This window comes from Rhinolophus sinicus, linkage group LG01, assembly GCF_036562045.2.
Source record: "Rhinolophus sinicus isolate RSC01 linkage group LG01, ASM3656204v1, whole genome shotgun sequence".
NCBI lineage: Eukaryota > Metazoa > Chordata > Mammalia > Chiroptera > Rhinolophidae > Rhinolophus > Rhinolophus sinicus.
The window spans coordinates 81,060,539-81,081,187 of NC_133751.1; the positions used below are offsets into that span (position 1 = coordinate 81,060,539).

At 36.6% G+C, this 20,649-nt stretch overlaps 1 protein-coding gene across 2 annotated transcripts in view; it reads right to left on the reverse strand.

The window, feature by feature from the left end:
- The window catches only part of CRYBG3 (crystallin beta-gamma domain containing 3), a 108,096-nt gene that overhangs the window by 30,672 nt on the left and 56,775 nt on the right, over positions 1 to 20,649 (reverse strand). For both annotated transcript variants that reach the window (XM_019757207.2, XM_074333088.1), the window contains 6 exons: positions 19,572 to 19,607; positions 17,326 to 17,459; positions 14,258 to 14,384; positions 7,461 to 7,600; positions 7,227 to 7,353; positions 6,284 to 6,316 (listed from right to left, as the gene is read on the reverse strand). In XM_019757207.2, the coding sequence (XP_019612766.2) occupies positions 6,284 to 6,316; positions 7,227 to 7,353; positions 7,461 to 7,600; positions 14,258 to 14,384; positions 17,326 to 17,459; positions 19,572 to 19,607 (597 nt within the window). The remainder of the gene's footprint in view (positions 1 to 6,283; positions 6,317 to 7,226; positions 7,354 to 7,460; positions 7,601 to 14,257; positions 14,385 to 17,325; positions 17,460 to 19,571; positions 19,608 to 20,649) is intronic.

Consider the following 20,649-nt stretch of genomic DNA (forward strand, 5'->3'; position numbering starts at 1 on the left):
ATAGCTCAGTTGGTTGGAGCATGGGCTCTCAACCACAAGGTTGCCGGTTCGACTCCTGCAAGGGATGGTGGGCTGTGCCCCCTGTAACTAGAAAAGGCAACTGGACTTGGAGCTGAGCTGCGTCCTCCACAACTAAGATCGAAAGGACAACAACTTGAAGCTGAACGGCACCCTCCACAACTAAGATTGAAAGGACAACAACTTGACTTGGAAAAATAAAAAAGGCCTGGAAGTGTACACTGTTCCCCAATAAAGTCCTGTTCCTCTTCCCCAATAAAATCTTAAAGAAAAAAAAAAAATAAGATGGGATCTTATATTAATTTTTGCTCCAAAAGACACATTATAGCTGACGGTCCGGCTAGGTCTTATTTTCAGGGAAACACCGTAAACAAAATGAAAAATAAAAATCATATGCTCATATTAACAGATGCACTTGATAAAATCTACCATCCATTTATTATAAAAACTCTCAGCAAAGTGGGAATAGAGGAAACAAATCTCAACATAAAGGCCATATATAACAAACCCACAGCTAGCATTATACTCAACAGTGGAAAAACTAAAACTATTTTAAGATCAGGAATAAGACCAGAATGTCCACTTCCACCATTTTTATTCAACATAGTATCAAAGTTCTCGCCATAGCAATCAGACAAGAAATAAAAAGCATCCAAATTGGGAAGGAAGAAGTAAAATTGTCATTATTTAGAGATGACATGATGTTATATAGAGAAACCTAAAGATTCCACCAAAAAACTATTAGAACTGATAAATGAATTCAGTAAAGTAGCAGGATACAAAATTAACATTCAGAAATCAGTTGCATTTTATACACCAATAATGAATTATCAGAAAGAGAAATTTAAAAAACAATCCCATTTATAATTGTATCAAAAAATACCTAGGAATAAATTTAACCAAGTAGGTAAAAGACCTATACTTGGAAAATTATAAGACACTGAAGAAAGAAACTGAAGAAGATACAAATAAATGGAAGCGTATCTACCATGCTCATGGATAAGAAGAATTAACATCGTTAAAATGTCCATACTATACAAAGCAACCATAGGTTCAAAGCACCCCTATCAAAATAACAATGGCATTTTTCATAGAACTGAACAAATAATCTTAAAATTTATATGGAACCACAAGAGAACATGATTAGCCAAAGCAATTTTGAGAAAGAAGAACACAGTTGGAGGTATCATGCTACTTGATATCAAATGATACTACAAGGCTATAGTAAACAAAAGAGCATGGTACTGACATAAAAAGAGACACATAGATTAACAGGAACAGACTAGAGCCCAGAAATAAACCCACGCCTATATGGCAAATTAATCTATGACAAAAGACATAAGAATATACAGTGGGGTAAAGACATTCTTTTAAATAAGTGGTGCTGGGAAAACTGGACACATATGTGAAACTACACCACTTTCTTACACCATATATAAGAATAATCTCAAAATGGATTAAAGACTTAAATGTAAGCCCTTAAACCACAAAACTCCTATAAGAAAATATAGGCAGTAAACTCGCTCATATTTTTCTTAGTAACTTTTTTTGGAGATGTCTCCTTGGGCAAGGGAAACAAAAGAAAATTAAACAAATGGGACTACCTCAAACAAAAAAGTTTTTGCACAGCAAAGTATATCACTAACAAAAGGAAAAGATAAGCCACCGAATGGAAAAAGATATTCGTCGATGATACATCTGACAAGGGGTTAATATCCAACATTTATAAAGAACTCAAACAAAACAATTAAACAAACAAAACACAAACAATCCAATTAAAAATTGGGCAGAGAACCTGAATAGACATTTCTCCAAAGAGGACATACAGATGACCAACAGACATAAGAAAAAATGCTCAACGTCACTAATCATCAGAGAAATGCAAGTTAAAACCACAACAAGCTATCACCTCACATCTGTCAGAATGGCTTTCATCAATAAATCAACAGTGAAGTGTTGGCGAGGATGTGGAGAAAAGTGATCCCTCGTGCACTGTTGCTGGGATTGCAAATTGGTGGAGCCACTATGGAAAACAGTACAGAGGTTCTTCAAAAAATTAAAAATAGAACTACCTTATGACCCACAAATTCCACTTCTGGGTATTTATCTGAAGAAATCCAAAACATTAATTTCAAAAGATATATGCATCCCTATGTTCACTGCAGCATTATTTACAATAGCAAAGATATGGAAGCAACCTAAGTGTCCATTGATAGACAACTGGATAAAGAAGTGGTATATACTGAGGGTGCCAAAAAAATGTACATATTTTAAGAAATGTTATCTATATAATATTTTTCGAAGTTGAATTACAGTAGCAATGTGTAGTATGATAATCGCTCAAAAGATGGTGTTAGTCAAATGAATGCTAGCGTAATTTATTGTATTACAATTTTAATACAGTTTTTTCCTTTCTTAAAATGTGTATACATTTTTTTGGCACCCTCTGTATATACAATGGAATATTACTCAGCCATAAAAAGAATGAAATTTTACCATTTGGGTTATTAGAGGTTATTATGCTGAGTGAAATAAGTCAGACAGAGAAGGACAAATACGTATGATCTCACTTATATGTGAAATCAAAAAACAACCAACCAAACAAACAAAAAAAAACCAAAATAAACTAACAAACAAAACAGAAACAAGCTCATAGATACACAGAACAAGGTGATGGTTGCCAGACGGGAGGAGGGCTGTTGGGGGGCTGGGTGAGAGGGGTGATGGGATTAAGAAGTGCAAATTGGCAGTTAAAATAGTCAAAGGGATATAATGTACAGCACAGAGAATATAGCCAATGATATTGTAATAACTGTATTGCATCAGGTGGGTTCTATACTAATTGGGGAGACTGCTTCGTAAATTATATAAATGTCTAACCGCTATGCTGTACACTTGAAACTAATATTGTATGTCAACTGTAATTGAAAAAAACATTTAAAAACTAACTAACTAACTAAATAAATAAATAAATAACTTAAAAAAAAAAAAAGAGTTTATTTCAAAACAGACCCATCCCTCAGTGCCTTCTGGCATGGCTTCATCCCTACCAGCCTCCCAAATGGAACAGTATGGAAGAAAAAAAAGACTGCATACCACTGGTCTCCAAGGTGCCTTTTCACCTATATTATTTCTCCGTTAGAACTACTCTGAGGCAGAAATTATCACCACTTTATGATAAAAATTTTGCAGAAATTATTTTCTCTATATACTTTTCATTTATGCTATACACGAATAAATGTAATCTAATATGACAAACTATAAACTCAAGAGCTTATAAGTATTTACTGACCAAACACAAAAATTGTACTCAATCTTTTCCACAATATCAGAATAATTTTGTATATAATTTTACTATTCCAACGCTAAAATAATTTCTATGAGAAACGTTCTATCCTGTGTCAACAAGACATTCTTGTTGAGGGAGCCCTTTAGAGCTCCCTCATGCAAATATGCTGATTGTTAAACAAAGAACAGTCTTGTTTCCAATCTTCTGTTACATCACACTACCTCATACTGAAGTATCGTGTACTTCTTCCATCAAGCACAAGTCTACAATAATTGTACTTCCCTGATAACTCATAGAAGAGCTTTCTTTACTTAAAGAAGTAGTACTTCCTGAGTATTTCTCGCCTTTGGATTCTATAGAGATGATCTGGTTATGGTACCATGAAGAAGTATTTTCCCCTACTGCTCTTGAATCTTACAGATATTTGACCAAAGCTATTGTTTTTCTATCCCTCATCGGTGATAACAGTAACCACAACTATTAAAGATCATGTCATCACTCTAAAATTCAACGTGGCCAAATTATCCAATATAAGAAAATATCGGGTTGCTTTTTCTCAGCCAGAATCATGCATAAAATAGAACTGAGGTTCAATATTTAAAGAAATCCAAATTTCTAATTATATTTGCAAATAGACTTGAAAAACGTTCTAGGAAAGCAAAGTCCTTGGTGGATCAAAGAGGGAAACTGGTTACAATTTCCAGAGAATGGTGTCTGACTGCAACGTCTTGAAAACTAACTTCACTTTTAAAGATTTAATCTAGCGAAATTTTTGATTTGGACTTGCTGTGGGGGCAGGGAGTGAGGGACAATGACAACAATAATAACATCATGAACAAGATCCGCATGCCGGGTTTTTTTGTTTTGTTTGGGGGAAGAAAATGAAAAACAAAACCAAATGTCACCTAATTATTAACGACTCTATAATGATCCTGCATATTTTGAGCAAACAATCTCCTCAATAAAAGAAGTTCTGTGTCCCCAAACAAGAAGTATCTCATCATACGTAACATGCTTACACTTCAGTAATAATATTTTCATTAGCATAAGTCTCATGATGTACATTAATCTCTATAGACATACATTTTTCTGGTTTTCACTTTCTTAGGATGCTTGAGGTTCCCTTTCAAATCATCAGCTTAAAAAATTCTGTCTCTTAAGGAGCATTTGAAATCTTGCTCTCTGGCATATGTTGTCAGTTTGGCTCAAATAAATTCATAAAAATTCTCAAAAAATAAAAAAGTTCTGTCTCTTGACTTCAACTCTGAGATGTAACTTCCTCCTTATTCCAAAGCAAATGGAGAAAATAACTACCTCATCTGAACACAGCATCTGAATTATCAATCTGACTATCACAGCTACTTGTAAAGAAGAAAATACTTTCTAGTTACTGAATTGAACCAGAGTGTCAGCCAAGATCCCTTTGTTTTTATTTAAGTAAAAGTAAAAGCAAGCAAAACGTTCTGAAAATTTGGTTCAATGGAAATAATAAGAGCTTTGATACTGGGTAAACTAAGGAGGCTTTGTTTGCATGTTACCAAATATCCAGATATCGTCTACCTATCAGCAACATTTAATTCACAGGGCAATAGGTGAGCCATGTCCAGAAAAAGAAAACGGGGCTGACTTCATTGGGCTTTTTCTGCTGCTTCCTTTCTCCTCAAGTTGGACTGGAAATACTATGAAGAAAATCCTCTGAGCTATCGGCCCCAAACAAGGAAGTCTATAAAAAAGAACAGGGACGTAGGAGGGGAAAACACAGAGCTTAAAAGAATGTGACTTTTTCTCTGCACTTAAAACTCAGAAAATGTGCAGTTAGGAATTACCCATTTAACTATTTATGTTGTGTTGATTCATGTGAAAAAGTGCTTTAAAAGTCCACAGTTGGAGTTTTGAGAAGATTCAAAATAAAAATCTGGCAGGAAGTGTCTCCAAATACAACAGCTCAATTATATTCAGAAAGGAAATGTTCCCAATAGGCCAGAGCTAATCAGAAAATAATAAAACCTGAAAGCATTGTGAATAGAAACATAGTTGAACTAAGCTGATTTGAAATGTGTAAACACTGACATGAACATGAAAAACATACACACTCAAGAGATTCAGCGTTATGTAAAGCTAGCAAATGTCAGATAATTAAAATTAATCACTATTTTGGGCTTTTTAACAGAAATTTTTCCAAATTTGTTATTTAAAATGAGAGAGAGGAAGCAATGCCTCTCATCCCCTCTTCCTTCTATGGTTGTACGTACTGCTCAGATCATTCTTTGACGTAAAATCCTGAAAATGTGGTGAAGTAGCTTCACATACTAGAAAATGCCTATTTGCTCCTTCTAGCTGTATGAAATGACACAAATTCTAAATCTTGGTTTGCTTATCAATAAATGGGATTAATCCTGACCTCACAAAGTTCGGAGAAGCACTAAATAAGCACAATTTCTAGCCCTCAACAGATAATAACCATTATCCAACGGATAATAATGTTAGGCTCCAGAGTACTGCCCAGTTCTCAAACCATTAACACACTAGAAATAAAGAAAGCTGGAATTTTAATGGTGCTTTTAAGAAATATTTGATTTAGGTCTTAGAAATACATTTACAAAAGCATACCAAGACAGCCGTTTCCCCATGGTAAGCATGCGCTTCCAAAGACATAACATACTGTGCTCAATAAGAACAAAATATTGAAGAACAGGTGGGCAATAGGAAATAAAGAGTGGCAGAGGTTCAAAATGACCCCACAGTGGTCAGAGCTGAAGCTCTGTCAGGAGAAAATGAACTGGGACAAATCCAGGCCAGAACAACCCATAGCAAAGACGGGCACGCTTACGCCTACAGGTGCACTCTAGTAGAATTGTCCTGCCACACAGACGCATAAGGGTTATCTGATGGGAAGAGAAAGATTTGAGAGAAAGGGTAGAAATGTTTTTAGTAAACAATTTAACAATTCCAAGGTAAGGCTGTATTTCAACATACCAAATGTGGAGGCTCATTTATTCCAAGTGGTTCCTGAAAAACAATATTAAAATATTTAAAAAATTGTAATCATGTCATCTTAGTTGTGTTCTTGAAAGCTTGGAAAATATCCTTTGAAAAATGGGAAAAAAAGGTCTATCCAATTTACTAGATTCCTTTAACTGGCCGTTACTCGTAACCTACTGAATTCTCTTATAATAGTAATTTTTGTATTTATTACCTAATTTATTTTGAGTAATACTGTAGCTGAAGGAGAAATGTGCCCCAATACCTCCTAGAACGAAAGCATCTGAACGTCCCACTATTCCCTCTCCTGCAACTATGTCACAGGAACCCATACTGCTGTGCAGTTTGTTATTACCCAAGCTGGCCACACTGTTTCCCAGCTTCGTGACTTTGCACACAAAGAGATTATTCCCTCTTTGTGGGAGGCCCCTCTGCCCCACCTTCCTGCCTGGAAAAATTGCTTTTACCCCTTAAGATATCACTGAATGCATTCTCTTCCGTGGCATGGTCCCCAGGTCCCCAGCCTCTGAGTGCTCCCTGGGCCTGTTCCCCTAGCACTGCCTACACACTTCATTTTGTCACTAACCATTCTATTAGTTAACTGTCCACATGTCTATCTCCCCAAACGGACTGAGACCCATCAGGGTAGTCTTACTCATCTTTTATCTCCAGTGAATCAGTACAGTGTCTGGAGTATCAGAGGCACTAAATAATGCTGCTGGGTGAAATGACTGATCAAATTACAGCCATTTTATCCATGTGCTAATGTCACATATGAGTTCTCTATGGAGTCTATAGAAATTCACACCCTATTCCATTTCCTCTGCATATACATATAACATAATTCAACAATTCCACTTTAAAAAGGCTTGTTCCACATATTTAACTGTATGCCATTACATGCCATTGGCATTGGTTATGTTCATACTTAACTCACCAGTTGGACAGGCCGTATTGACATTATTGTATTATTTGATCCTCCCCAGTCAAAAAAGCATTTGTATTTCCCTTTCTCTAAAATGTACTGTTCTCCACAGAAGAATTTCTGCTGGTAGGCAACCCACCTGGTAGGGAAAAAAGGAAAAAGAACAGAGGTGATGTAGAATCGAGCAAGCGACAACTTTAAAAACGAAATAATCTTTCAAGGTTCTCAGAGTAGGAGACAACTTACACTCCACTTTTAACGTGAATGGATCTTGTTTCACTGCCAAAGCTGATTTCTAAGTCAGAAATTTCCTGATTTGTAATGTCAATAAACTTCCCATTTTCCAGGTCAGATTCATACAGTGTGATGGAAGACTCTATAAAATTCTAAAAAGAGGAAGAGCAAAGTTTAGGAAAATATATGCACTTTGTTTCTTGGATTGCTAAATCTTTGCACAATTTTCACATACTTGTGGAATAATTTTCACACAAATAACTCCGGGAAGAATTTTAAATGGTATTGGAAAGAATTTCAATAGTCATTACTCCTAAACAGTAAAGAAAAAAAAAAATAAACCTGAATTTTTATTGTAATCAGGACAGTATGACATTTTTACATAAATGGAAATTAGTCAACAGTTGGTAAATTGCTGGAACTTACAGGCCACCATCTCTAACTTTAATTGTAAAACTAATATCTACCTTGTGCCTAGAGAGCAAAAGCTGCATGAAACCAAAGAAAGTATACAATGTACTGTGGGTAATGTGGGAAAGCATTTTATGAGCTTAAATGTAACAGAAAAACTAAAGTTTGCTTGACAAAAAAAATGTTATTAGAAAATCAAAGTGATAGGAAACATAGACGATGTTTAGTCTGACAACATATTTGAGATGAAAATATAAGATCCAAAATTGATAAATCAGCAAAAAAAAAAAGAATTCACAAAAAATTAAAAACAAGTAAGCAAATATCTAAAAATAAAGAAATTAAGATGAAAACAACTGATACAATTTTCACTTTTAAAGTTAAGCTAGGAAGGATCTAAAACTCCAGTTTTGTCAAGGAACACTGCTGGTGGAAATATAAATTGGACAACTATTTTAGAAAATAATTTAGAGATAAATTTAAAAAACTGAAACTGTACATACTCTCTGAGCCTGAAATTCTTTAAGAAAAGTTTCTTAAAGAAACTAAATAGTGGGCAACTTATATGCAAAGATGCAATATTTGTAATAGTGAGAGCCGTAAATAACGTAAATGTCCAAAAGATGTATAAAGATAAACCTTTATGCATCCATTACTTGATGGAAGAAATCTAATTAAGAACAGTTTTTAACAAGCCAACGGTGAAATATATTCTATACTTACCACTGGCCAGAACTTTACATGCATTATTTCCAAAAGAGCCACCACATGAGATTATATTACTATCATTCCCCTTTTACAGCTAAGGAAATTGAGTAATATATAATTATTTTCATTAAAGTATATGTTGAGTAATATATATTCATATATATTAAGTAATTTATGTGTATGTGTATATGTGTACTACCCTGTTTCCCTGAAAATAAGACCTAGCTGGACAATCAGCTCTAATGCGTCTTTTGGAGCAAAAATTAATATAAGACCCGGTCTTATATTACAGTAAAACAAGACTGGGTCTTATATTAATTTTTGCTCCAAAAGACGCATTAGAGTTGATTGTCTGGCTAAGTCTTATTTTCGGGGAACACTGTATACACACACACATCGGCTATTTTAAAGATGAGGGAATCAAGGCTTTACCAGCGTCTAAATGATTTGCCTTCAAGTCCCGAGACCAAGCCTCCTGAGTGAAGCATTACATTTACAGCCTGGGTGCCACATCAACAAACCTGGCTGCACTGACAACATAAACTTCTATCACCTGAGGAGCCTGAGCACGCCTGTCTCTTGCAACCTGAAAATGCATAACTAGCTCAAGGCCGTTGTGAGAATACAATGTGATGATGATGGTTCGAGGGGGTCCAGTCTGGGTCCTGGTTAGGAACTGGTATCAATGGCCACCAGCCAAGTCAGGCCCAACCATAGCGGGCCTGTCTCCAGCAGCTCTGTTACATGCACCTCTCCCCTCACTCTGGTGACACCGGAATGTTCCAACGCTGCTTCTACTTCTGCCTGTGCAACTACCTACCTCTCGTCTACTCCATTAGGGTTGTAGGAAAAGGGGAGCAGGGATAAGCTGAAATATACCTTGGGCCACTGTGTTATGGTGGAGTCTAACGGGACGAGACAAAAACATAAACAGACATGTGCATGTGTGCTGTGTTTGTGCCCTTTCATTAAAAATAACCTGTGTTTTGAGGTGAGGTGCTTTACTGGAGCAATGATTTGCACAAATGATCCTGTGTGTGTTGTGTGGGAGTGACAGCAGGGAGGAGGGTGAGATGGGAAGCAGGCTGGAGACACAGGCACTTGGCAACAATGCAGCCCAGAGCTGAGCAGAAGAGGAGGAATCCACTGTCACAGGGTCCACTGCCAAGTACAAGTGCTGACAGCATATGAGTTCACAAATAAATTGACTCACATGGCTTGAGTTTGTGTCCTTCCTACTTTGTCTACCATTCCCAGAGACTTGGCTAAGGACTGCAGGAGTCTCCCAAGTGTCGTCGCTCTCCTCTTGCCATCTTCTGCTTTTGTTTATTCGTGGCTTTTCATGCCTATTGCTTTTGCCTTCCATCTTTTCCTAAGTACCCTTTGAACCACTCAACTAGTCTTGACCCTCTCTGCAGTTTCACTCAGACCTACCAAATATACAACATCTGATCTGGTTGAGTAGTTGCCATCAATATGGTACCCCTGCCGGGCATAGTCTAACTCTAAGGCAACTCCAGTCACCTGAAGCTAAACCCACAGGGTCACATGTACAAAGCATGGTATAAAATATTTTTTTTAAAATAAAAAATCTTCTAACTGCCTAGTTCAGGTGATCGCAAAAGGCACTCAGTCATGTTCAGAGTAAGGCTTATTAGGTTACTAGGTCAGTATCATCCCCACTTTACCAGGTGTAATTAAATAACTTTGAAAGTCAAACTTGGAGCTCTGTTGCTTGAGAAGAATGAATAATGATGGAATGGGCTCAAATCTGTATTCCATGCTGTATTTTTAAAGCACTTAAATCCACTGAAAAATGTGGATAGTTCAATATAGTCTCAGATACAGTACGCCCATTGCTAGAGGAAAGTAATGAGCAGTTGCTGCAGGACCAAAGATTAAGTCTTAAGGATCAGTAATTTTATTATTTTTAAATTCCATAAAATCCCTCAGCTGACTGGACCCTGGAGCTCTTGCGATACAGCTCTTGTGGGCAACGGAACGTGAGACACCAGTAGAGATCTGGTGTATCGATTAATTTAGGAGAAATACTGGTCTCCGCTGCATACCACCTGGTTTCTGAGATCTATAAAAGAGGCCCAGAGTCTGAAAATCATAACAAAAGCAAATCCAAGCTTAGTGAAAAAACTGAGGAATAACAAGCATACCAAAGAACTTGTATCAAGGAAGCCAAGGAATAAAAATTCCTGTTCAATCCCTGGAGTCTAAATACTATATTCCTTCTGGTCTTCTCCTTTAAAAAAACAATCAACTTCAAGTCAGTGCATCTGCCTGACTCATTTGGAATTAGGAACATATTTCTGGTTGTGCTCTCCAAAGCACTCCGGGACACAGATCACGTTATCCCTGAGGAACACATCCAGGATTTGACCGTAGTAGATCCAGAGTGTTCCGCACGCTGGAGCCAGGACATGAGAAAACTGCACTGTAGTATGCAATTTTCCTATGTATCCTCTTGCTTATTTTATATTACTTCAGCTTAGATCTTAAACACAGTGCTTCATTCTTTCCAAGGTTAGAGACATCTGAGAGTCTGTGTGCGGAAAAGATGTCTCACCTCAACTCTACCTGTTCTCTTATGTAGGGCTGTGACAACCACAGAGCTTTAAATATAGTACTGTATTATATACTTACATTTTCCAAAGAGGGTAGACTTGTTTTTTTATCACACACACAAAAGTAATACAGGGTGGGCAGGAAGAAATTTTAGAAGATGATGGATACGTCTATGGCCTTGATAGTGGTGATGGTTTCATGGGTGTAACTTATCCCAAAACTCATTAAGTTGTGTACATTAAATACGTACGGCTTTTTACATGTCAACCATAACTCAATAAAGTGGTTTTTAAGGAAAAGAACTCCTCTCCAATTATATGCTAGACCTAAGGAATGTAAAATTTTTCTAAGTATAACTTGATAAGCAAATTTTTAAAGCATGTTCATAATATATACACATATAAAATCTAAATTTTCTCACTATATAGATTTTTTAGTATATTTTACCTGAAAATATTTGTGAAAATAAATTTAAATTATAAATAAACTGTCTGAAAGTCCACCTAAATAATTATTTATTACATATATGTATTGGTCTGCAATGTGACCATATACTGATAGCTACAGATGAAATACTGATAAACCTTTGGGTGGAAGAGATCCAGCTTTCTGTCGTTAGGTGCTTTTTTCCACTAATCATTCTGTAACAGAGAAGAATGGATTACATGGCATGGGCCCCAGAGCAAGGCAGACTTGCCCTCAAATCATAGCTTTACACTCAGGCACAGTGTATAACCTAGATCCTCAGTTTCTGGATCTGTAAGATGGGAATCTGAAGAGTCTCTATCTCATCATCTTTGTGAGATTAAGTGCAAGTATCTATATAAAGCCATTAGTAAATCTTTGATTAATGTTAGATTATAATGAGGATTACAAAAACATCTTTAACTGTAACAATTAATCTTTTAATTTAAAAAATCTAATTTAAAGAGAACAGAAGATTTTCTTTGAAGGGCATTTTTACTTATTTATATAAAAACTGTGTCATCATTTTTGTAAATGCCCCAAACTTTCATGTGCAACACTAATTAACATGGTGATTTATACCAATTTTTCCAATGTACACTATCACAGACTGTACCAAATATTTCATAATTACTTAGCTATATAGTTACAGTATTCACATCTTTTCACATTTTTTATTATTGGGATATTTCAGCTCGTGACTTGGGTTTTTGTTTTTTGTTTGTTTGCTTGTCTTAGTGACAGTCATCTTTGGAAGATACCATCACATTCATTGCTAAACATTCCTAGGATCAGCAATGCTTCCATTCAACTCTCTTTTTTAAATATGGAGGGAAAAGCAGATTGTTTGATACTAGGTAGAAGATGCTTTCAATCATGAGAATCATAACGCATAGTTACCTCAATGCATGTGCTCAAAATGACCTAAAAAAAAAAAAAAAAAGATGAAAGCTCTATCTTGTTTTGTCTTGCTTGCCTTTTAGAGGTCTTCAAGTAAGGAGTAGCTAGGTAGAGAAAACCTGTGGTCCTTGTATATTGTGGACTAAATACCTTCAAAGTCATGTAATCATTATTCAAATTAACCCAGTGCCTGGTCTTCAGTGGACTGTCCTGTATTTCTTCCAGGTACAACTGGTTTCCAAACCACTTTCTTACTGACAAGGATCATTCATGAAAAGAAATGTTCCCTTGTGCCCTGTGCTTCTTCTCCCATTCTGGCTCCTCCTGTCTAACCAGGCAAGAGAGGGCTACAAAGTTACTGGTGGCTGCAACAGACAGAAACCTAAGGGGCCAGAGCACACAATCCTGGTGCTTATTCAAAGTACACGGGGACCCAGTAACTACCCTTCACTTCCCTATCAGTTCCTTCAAAGAGGGTTTTAGAGGCTATGCCAGATAGTTTAGGGTTTAGATGGGGAAAGATTATTTTGTTAAGATATTACAGTGTTAACTCCTTAATCATAAGAAAGGATGCCCTTCTGAATACATTAAAAAATTTCCAGAGCTGGTCAGGGAAATGAGCAACATTTGATAAGCCCTGATATCCTACAGAACCCTCTAACACCTTATCTCCTCTTCTCTGGGCCTTCATCACCTTCCATCTGGTGTCCTGTAACGTTCTAGTCCTCTTTTCTCCAGATTTAACCCTTCACCCCATGCCATTTCTTGATACAGTCAACAAAAAGATCTTCCTAAACCGCTCATCTAATCATACTCACTAAGTCTAAAGTCCATCAGTGGCTCACGGTCAAGGGAAAAAAAAAAATCAGAACTCTTCGGTCTGGCATATAAGGCCATTTATTACCTGGCTCTGGACTCATCTTCCCAAAGTTCTTCCTAACACCCTGACTTAACTGCATTTCCCAAACACGCCCCCTTCCACTCTCAGAACGGTTTTATAACCTCAACACTATTAACGTTTTGGGCAGATGATTCCTTCTTTGTTGTAGGGGGGCTGGCCTGTGAACTACAGGGGTTCAGCGGCATCCCTGGCCTCTACCCACTTGATGTCAGTAGCACCCCCGTCCCTGCCAAGTCAGGACAGCCAAAATGTCTCCAGACACTGCCAAATGCTCCCCCGAGTGTAAAATCACCCCAAGCTGAGAACCACTGGCTCACATGCTTGCCCTTATGCATGTCAATCTCTTGCTAAAACAGCATCTGCTTTTCCCCTTCACTCTGTCCTGATTTTCTTCACTTGGCTAACTCCTGAACTTGAAATCTCAGCTCAGCTGGCATCTGAACTTCCTCTTACTTTCGAGAAGTAAGTCACCTTTTTCTGGGTACACTGAGCCCTTTGTGCTTAATCCAATTCCAGTCAAACCATATCAAACATTCATGTAAGTGTTATCTTCCCTACCAGGCTGCCTGCCCTGTGAAGACAGGGATGGACTCTCTGGCCGCTATATCTAGCACCTGGCACAGCAGAGCTACCAGAGCAGATGCTCAAAAAATGACTGTGGAATCAATGGATGAAAAGTAAACAGAATATTCTAGAATAATCATGGCAGTTATGAAAAACAGGCAAGTCACACAAGCAGTCAGTGTGATGCTTTAGAAACATCTTATAACCTCGTGTTTTATTAGAGGTCATGTCCAGTTTTTATGGAAAGATAAGACAGAAATTAAGAATTCAGAAACCAACTCACAGCTTGTAAGTACCGGAAAGACAAGATGGGGCCACTCAACGCCCCACAGGCATTGCTGTCTTCAAAATCACCTTCTTCAAGCAAAAACTGCTGGCCTTTAAAATGTTCTTTTTCATAGGCAACCCACCTAGAAATACAAAGGACACCAACCGAGAGCCATTAATAAAACTGCAGTCAAGAAAACAGGAAGAAAAAAATCATGATAAAGCACCCATTGCACATCACCATATTTTAAAAAGCAACACATTTGTTTTGCTACCACTTACAAAGACAGACAAATGGTGTGTGCTTCATGGATCAATAATTTTTATAGCTTGGAGGCTTTTCCCAGCCAAAGGTTAACTGTAGTAGAATTGCAATGCTCATTAAATGTTTGTGGCGTGACCTGATACCACACCTTAAAACACTTGGAGGAAAGTTTGCCAAGCAAGTAAAAAGTAATGGAAAGCACAAATAGGCAAGAGAAAAGTGACAAGCCCACACTGAGATTCAAAGAAAATCATTCTTATTCAACTGATGAAGCCCTTCTGGAATCACAGAACAATTACTCTATTAAACATTTATTTAGAGTTTAAGTTAAAGGAAACCTCTCACCAGGCTTGAGATCTAAAACACATTATAGGTGGGTTTAGCAAAGAGGAACTGGGAAATGCAACTGAGCTGGTATTCGTCCTGGTGGCTTACATCTACCCAACATCTTTTGCGTTTATGGTGGGAAATGTTGCTCCCACCGTTTTGTCAGTGGTGATAAAGGAAACAGGAAGATGGAAGCATAGCGGCAGAGTACCTTTCAGGGACACAGGTTTCTTGACTTCTAATCTAAAACAGTCAGGACAGACACCGATACACACCATTAGTCATTAAACTCCTCCATGAAACTTACATGTTATGGAGTAATCCAAGTAGCTAACGCAGTGTGGGCGGAGATGGTTCACAAGACATGTTGGCCTGCTAAAATCTGCCTTCAGGTGCACTGTGTAGTTAGAATGGGACCCGTTCCCATAGGCAGATTCCAGGGACCAATTTTGGGATTCTGTATGGGGAACTTCTGAATTCTGGAGCTTGACAAAATGAAGCCTGCTAGGGCTGACTACTATATTTTCCCCCCTTTCTCCACCCCTACTATAGTTGTGAAGACAAAAAATATTGCAAAGAGTTGTTTCCATAGGATATAAGACTACAGTAGCCGCTCAGTAATCACAAATCCCTTCTCATTTTCTATGTCGTAGGTGTACATACATACATTTTCTGTGTACGTAGGTGTACGTCTAGCAGGAGAAGGGGGTGGGAGGTGGGGGCAAGAGTTGAAATAAACATATTTTATACTTTTTGGTATATTTGTAATATGTAAAGAAACTAGTGTTTTCTTCTTAAATTATTATGTGAAAATAAATTTCACAAAAACACTTTCAAATTCTAAGTTTTCTTTTTTGTAAACATGGCTACTCAAAACATACCTTTAACATATCTGAATGGGAAAAAGAATAAAAGGTATAGAGGACCTAATTATTAAAGGACAGATCAGTAAATTATTACATAACAGTTCAAAAATCTGCCCAGTTTTTCTTAATAGATTTAATATTCAATTTATATAACAATCTGGGATATTTAAAAATAGACGTTATCTGAGAAAAATTAAAAAACATCAACCTCACTTTCCTCGGATTCCTCAAGTTGAAACAGAGATGAGGAAGAGTCCACACTACATATAGATAAAGTTAAACAGCTAACAAAAGTGAAAAATAGTAGAAACACAGAAGAAAATAATGAAGTCAGCTATTCATCTTTAAACGAGGGCATCACATTTTTCTACTGCAGTTGCCACATAAAAACAGAATTGTGTATGTGGTATTACAAGCCATAATATTTTCTTGAGATTTTTGTAAAATAATTGTAAAAAAAACTAGACAAGAACAATGCAAATTCCAATCTAGTTAATGGGGAAAAAACATTCAGATCCCAATGGGAAGAAAAGGCAAAAATATTTAATGAAGGATTAACAAGAAGCATGTGTGTTCACAAATCAGAGAACACTGCAAATAAATACAACACAATAAAAATGTGTTTATCCATAACATATTTGTTCCTCAAGCCCCTACTAAGATTTTAAAATTCAAGAATAAGAAATTAAATGATTACTAGTATGTCAGACCAATTATGGATATGACCTAGCAAATTGCATAGTCTCCTTTATATTTCCATTTTGGCTGGTATGGCCAGAAATTGCAAAGTCTAAGCCTCTAAATGCAGATGCTTGAGTGATCTTAAACAAGTCATTTGCTAGAACAGCATGAGCAAGTCATACGATATCACTGCCAATATCAAAAGATACAATACTTACATTAAAACAAACCAACATTGCAAATAAACCAACAAATCAACTGGAATTCCGGAGGGATTCCAGTACTGGGTTGACACTGGCAGATAAACTATGAGGAAAGCTCCTTCTCCATTTCATCTGCTGGGATACAAATATAAAAGGCACAACCCAGTCTGGTCACAGATTTTTCTGGGCTTCCTGCCCCGGTAACTGCTGATTGAGACTGGGTTAGTAGCAATGATGGTTACACTTAGGTTTATACTTAGTTCTTAGGGGGCTTCCTCAAAAGCAGTTCAGGCCAGAGGGTAACCAATATCAAAAATGCTTGACTTTGAAACAGATAACCCAGGCTACTTCTGTGACAAGGGAGGGCTCACTGCCAATGGCCTCGGCAAGGAAAGTCAACTAAGATCTACAGAATAGAGGGCAAAAGCTGGGGCTCTCATCCATGTTCATAATCTGTGGGGAAAAATAATTTGATTGGCAAGTCTTGTTTCTATATTGTGCTTGGAAATACTAAGTGTTAAAGTTTTAGAAACTATTTTCTACATTTAATCGACCTCAAAATCTCTAATATGAAGCATTCACAAAAAGCTATTAGTAATATTTTTTGTTTCCCATATTATAGAAGAAATGTATATCTTCAGACCAAGGCAGGTTGACTTTGCTCTGCTTAGCATATTTTTTGGGCTGATCTTCAAAAACAGACTACTACATCAACTACATCAATTGAAAATATGACACTCACACTCCACCGATGACACGAATTGATCCGATTCCATGAAAGTCCTTATCATCCTTTAAAAAATTAGGGACAGAATCTATATGTTCACTAAACTCTTTGGCCTGTCCACGGAACTGAGGTTTTTCATAAATAGTAACCTGAAAAATATGAAAGAAAATTATTTAACATGCTCGTATTTTAGGATAGATACATACTGATTTACTGAAGGGATACTCAAGACAACATGAATAGGGGCCACTGTCTGTTTTTTCATTAATATATACTACAATATAGCAGTGTCTGATATTCACAAGGAATAAATGAGTCTTTATCATCATTAAGGTAATATATCTTAATTAATAGTACACGTTTCTCATATCCATATACTCAAGTATGATTATTGTTCTGGTTACCCAAATCCTAGGACCATCTCATAGGATAAACTGTCTTATAACTAACTAGTGTTTGAATGATCTGTTTATAACTATGTTTAGAATACAGACCTGCCTTATGTTTACTGAATTCCCCCTATAAGAAATAAAAACTCTCTTGAGGTTCTAGGGCATAATGATAAATTATCTGTTGATTTGAGAAAACATATGTGGTTTCTTATAACACTCACTGCTTCTATAGGGTCATTACTATTCAGTGAGAAGAAATAGACATGCAAATTCTTGAATTTAAGTACAAAACTTCCTATAAATAAATGATTGAAAAAATTATTATTCTGTATTTGATTTAAATTGGGGGCAAGGAGGTAAGTGTAGTAGAAAATAAATTTCCAGCATTTAATTTACTTCAAATTTGGATTGGTGCAAGTATTTCTCTTCTACCATTTTGATGCTCTTTACTTCCCAAGGATGAGATGTCTTTAGTATGTGGAAGTGGTAACAGTGATAACAGCACTGATCTATCTATGCTCTATCACCTGGTTATTCGTGGCTAATGGCAAAATTTGTGTACAACTGGCAACCCATGACCTTGGTGAATAAGATCTCATGCTTAAACACATTGAACCAGCAATTATAGCTCTCTTATTTACAAAAACCAATAAAACCATACAGACTGAAAAAAATATGTAGCACTACTCCTGTTGTGTTCTACCTATTAAATTTTCACCGGGTGCTATATTAAAGTGATGAATTTTCATTTGGGTTTAATACATGTTACAGATGCTGAACACATTCAAGAAAGAAGCAATAATTCTTTGATGAGTAAGCCATAAATTAACATCTAACAACTTGACAATTGTGACTGTATGAGAGCCATCCCATTCATACACCTCTAACAACCTGTCAAACTGCAAATGTTCAAGGAAGACCCACCCTGTCACACCTGAAGTTCTCATTCAGCAGACGAGGAGACTGAGTCACTCAGTGACCTAATAATTCTGTATCTATTAGGTCACATGTTAGAATCACCTGTCGAGCTCTGAAAAATTTTGTCCACACCCCAGACCAAAACAGTATCTCTGTGAGTGGAACCCAGACATAAGCATTTTTTCTTAAACTCAGATATGTATGATTCTATCATATAGTCAAGATATATTGGATACACTCAGATATTAAATTCCAAAGACTCCATCTATGTAACTGAGAGAATGGTACTCAGTTCCATAAATTAGGAAGCCCCAAAATGGGGAGATTGGAAGAGTTGTGTCTTGTTTTGGAGGAGAGAAGAATGGATGACTCCCCGTCTCCTTACCTACCTCTGGAGGTACTGTGACCCAATTAAACAGAGGCCTGTTTGCATCTCTGGTCACTGCACTTTTTTCTTCCTACCTCTCTTTACATACATTTTATAATTCTATTTCCTCCGTTCTTTCCCAAAATATGCTTAATCTTGGCACTAGTGCCACTCTTTTTCATTGCCTCTACCCTTCCAGTCAGATACTTGTGCTTAAAACACTGGTATCTATCTGATAAGAGTGTCTATACCTCCTGATCATCCGTGATCTCCTTCTTGAGCATCACTCCCAAATGCCTGCTAGATGTCTCCACCAGAACGTGTAGCTGCCACACCAACCCACCCTCCCAAGCAAAAATCCCCATTAGGAGGTGCTTATCGGGTTTGATTGGGTTGCACTGTTACCCTACTCCCCGCTCATAGCCTGGGCCCCCAGCAATCATTCTGTTCAGTCACTTCCCAACACCCATGAGCCAGGCATTATTAGCATACATTCAGGTAATTGTTTTCTATTTTGATAGTTCAAAACACTTAAAAATTAAACTCCAACTTTTTAGCTTACTACAAGTCTGTTCAAGACTTACCTTTAAATTCATAGGCATTTCCACTTTCAGTCCACCCTTAAGATGACAAGAAATTTTAATATTAGATATATAAATAGTTAAAATATTTTAAAGTAACTATGTGACAGGTATAAGTTATGTAAAAATCTTATTAGTGAAGATTATGTACCAGTCAAGTTTAAGTTGTGGTAAATTTAAATTTTCAAGTATAGCACTCTACAGTAGTTAAAATCAAGTCAGACTGCTCTACATCAATGTAAATGGGGCAAGAGATATTAAAAAGATACTTTCCAGATTATAGTAACTACCAGGAAGGAAACTGAGCTTTAGTCCTTAAGCACATGTAAGCAATTAAAGAGTTAATTCCACTACAGTGTCTTAAAAAAGAAGAGAGGAGTTGCAAGTAGGTTTAAAAATCTCATTTGCCAGAGACTTCTAAACCACTGAATGCCTTCTCTACAATTGCTTGGGCTTTCTAAATTAGAGAGAGAGTTCTGTCAATCCTTTTGATCACATTTAATGTTTTTGTGACATCAAGGTTGTCGAGCATAAAAGGTACCCCCCCGATCCCCTAAAAAAACCCTAACTATAATTTCCTTGTTTCGAATGTTACGCTGCATTATGATATTTCTTTAAATTTCTTAGTTTGTCTAGTTTTAAAATTTTTAAAAAGGCACTAAACAGTCAAAAATGGTTTATCACATAGGTAACAATTAACAGTTTTTCCCATGCAAGAAAATAAACAATGCAGGCACTTATCTTTCAGAAAGCACCACTGGCAGAACTGCTGATTTATTATTAGTGCTGAGCTTATCATTCATTTCAACAATGGAAGAGTATAATTTGCAAGTATAAATTTTTATTAAGCATAAAGATTTGTTTTTAATAAGCATAAAAAACAGATTCAGAACTTTATTAAATATTCAAAACTTTCACAGAGCAACACTTACAAGGAAACTATGTATTGTGATAAAATTAGCACCAAGTAAATTCAGACATTTGTCATCTGGGAAAAAATTAAAATGTTTCCACATAGATATTCTCTACAACATAGAGAAACAGAAAATCAATGTATTAATGACTTGCTAATTTGGTAGTA